The sequence below is a fragment of the Nanorana parkeri genome, unplaced genomic scaffold, assembly GCF_000935625.1.
Source record: "Nanorana parkeri isolate BGI_ZX_2015 unplaced genomic scaffold, ASM93562v1 scaffold1515, whole genome shotgun sequence".
In the NCBI taxonomy this organism is placed as follows: domain Eukaryota; kingdom Metazoa; phylum Chordata; class Amphibia; order Anura; family Dicroglossidae; genus Nanorana; species Nanorana parkeri.
This window is the reverse complement of record NW_017307783.1, coordinates 338,428-339,572: the sequence shown is the minus strand read 5'-3', so window position 1 is coordinate 339,572 and position 1,145 is coordinate 338,428. Positions and strand designations below refer to the sequence as shown.

At 53.1% G+C, this 1,145-nt stretch overlaps 1 protein-coding gene across 1 annotated transcript in view; it reads left to right on the top strand.

Annotated features, from left to right (window-relative positions):
- LOC108798595 (cysteine-rich secretory protein LCCL domain-containing 2-like) overlaps positions 1 to 1,145 on the top strand; it is a 42,280-nt gene that overhangs the window by 36,455 nt on the left and 4,680 nt on the right. Inside the window, exon 8 of the mRNA XM_018570356.1 lies at positions 999 to 1,139. Within this exon, the coding sequence (XP_018425858.1) occupies positions 999 to 1,139 (141 nt within the window). The remainder of the gene's footprint in view (positions 1 to 998; positions 1,140 to 1,145) is intronic.

Sequence of the window (1,145 nt, the reverse complement as noted above, 5' to 3'; positions counted from 1 at the left end):
AGACTGCTCTGATAGAGGGGACACTATGTGGAGAGACTGCTCTGATAGAGGGGACACTATGTGGAGAGACTGCTCTGATAGAGGGGACACTATGTGGAGAGACTGCTCTGATAGAGGGGACACTATGTGGAGAGACTGCTCTGATAGAGGGGACGCTATGTGGAGAGACTGCTCTGATAGAGGGGGTGCTATGTGCAGAGACTGCTCTGATAGAGGGGACGCTATGTGGAGAGACTGCTCTGATAGAGGGGACGCTATGTGCAGAGATTTCATGTGAAGAGTTGTGTTAGTGAGATTGCTATGTACAGAACCCGTCCTGTTAGAGAGATTGCTATGTACAGAACCCGTCCTGTTAGAGAGATTGCTATGTACAGAACCCGTCCTGTTAGAGAGATTGCTATGTACAGAACCCGTCCTGTTAGAGAGATTGCTAAGCGGGGGGAATACCCTGTGAGAGTGATCGCCACATTTAGAGATTGCTCTTTTCAGTCACTTGCAGATCGGTGGGAGGTGACCTGAGCTTACCGCACAGATACATTGCCGCGTGTGCTCTGCAGCCCCTCCATGTGACCAGTGAGCTCCGGGGGTGGGACCGGGTCTCTGGTTGGGGTAGGGACAGGTCACCGCTCTGTAGAGTTCTCAGGACCGATGATGACATGACTCGCTGGGTAGAGTTGGCTCATCTCAATATGCAACCCATATTTGGGGCCCCCGGACCCCCTTCCACTGTGACTGTTGAAGTTCTCCCGGCGGGGTTGGCCTGACACCGTGTTGCGATCAAGAGGATTCCAAATGGCGGTTCGCAGAGCTCCATCCTTCAGTGTTCCGAGTGTCTATGATCCCTTTCTGAGACTTTCCTCAATCGGCCAAAGTCAACCATCCTCCATGTCAGTGCTGCTCATCGTCCCTAGGGGGGGGGAGGGGGGGGGGGCATTGGCCTGTCTCTGGGTACACTCATCTCAATGTTGTCATAGTGACGTTTGATTGATGTCCTCCATTTTCCAGACCTCCAGCATCTGCAGGACGGCGGTACACGCCGGGGCCCTAAAGGACGAGGTTGGCGGGTACGTGGACGTCATGCCTGTGGACAGGAAGAACCATTATTTGGGCTCCAATAAAAACGGGATTCATTCAGAAAGGTAAAG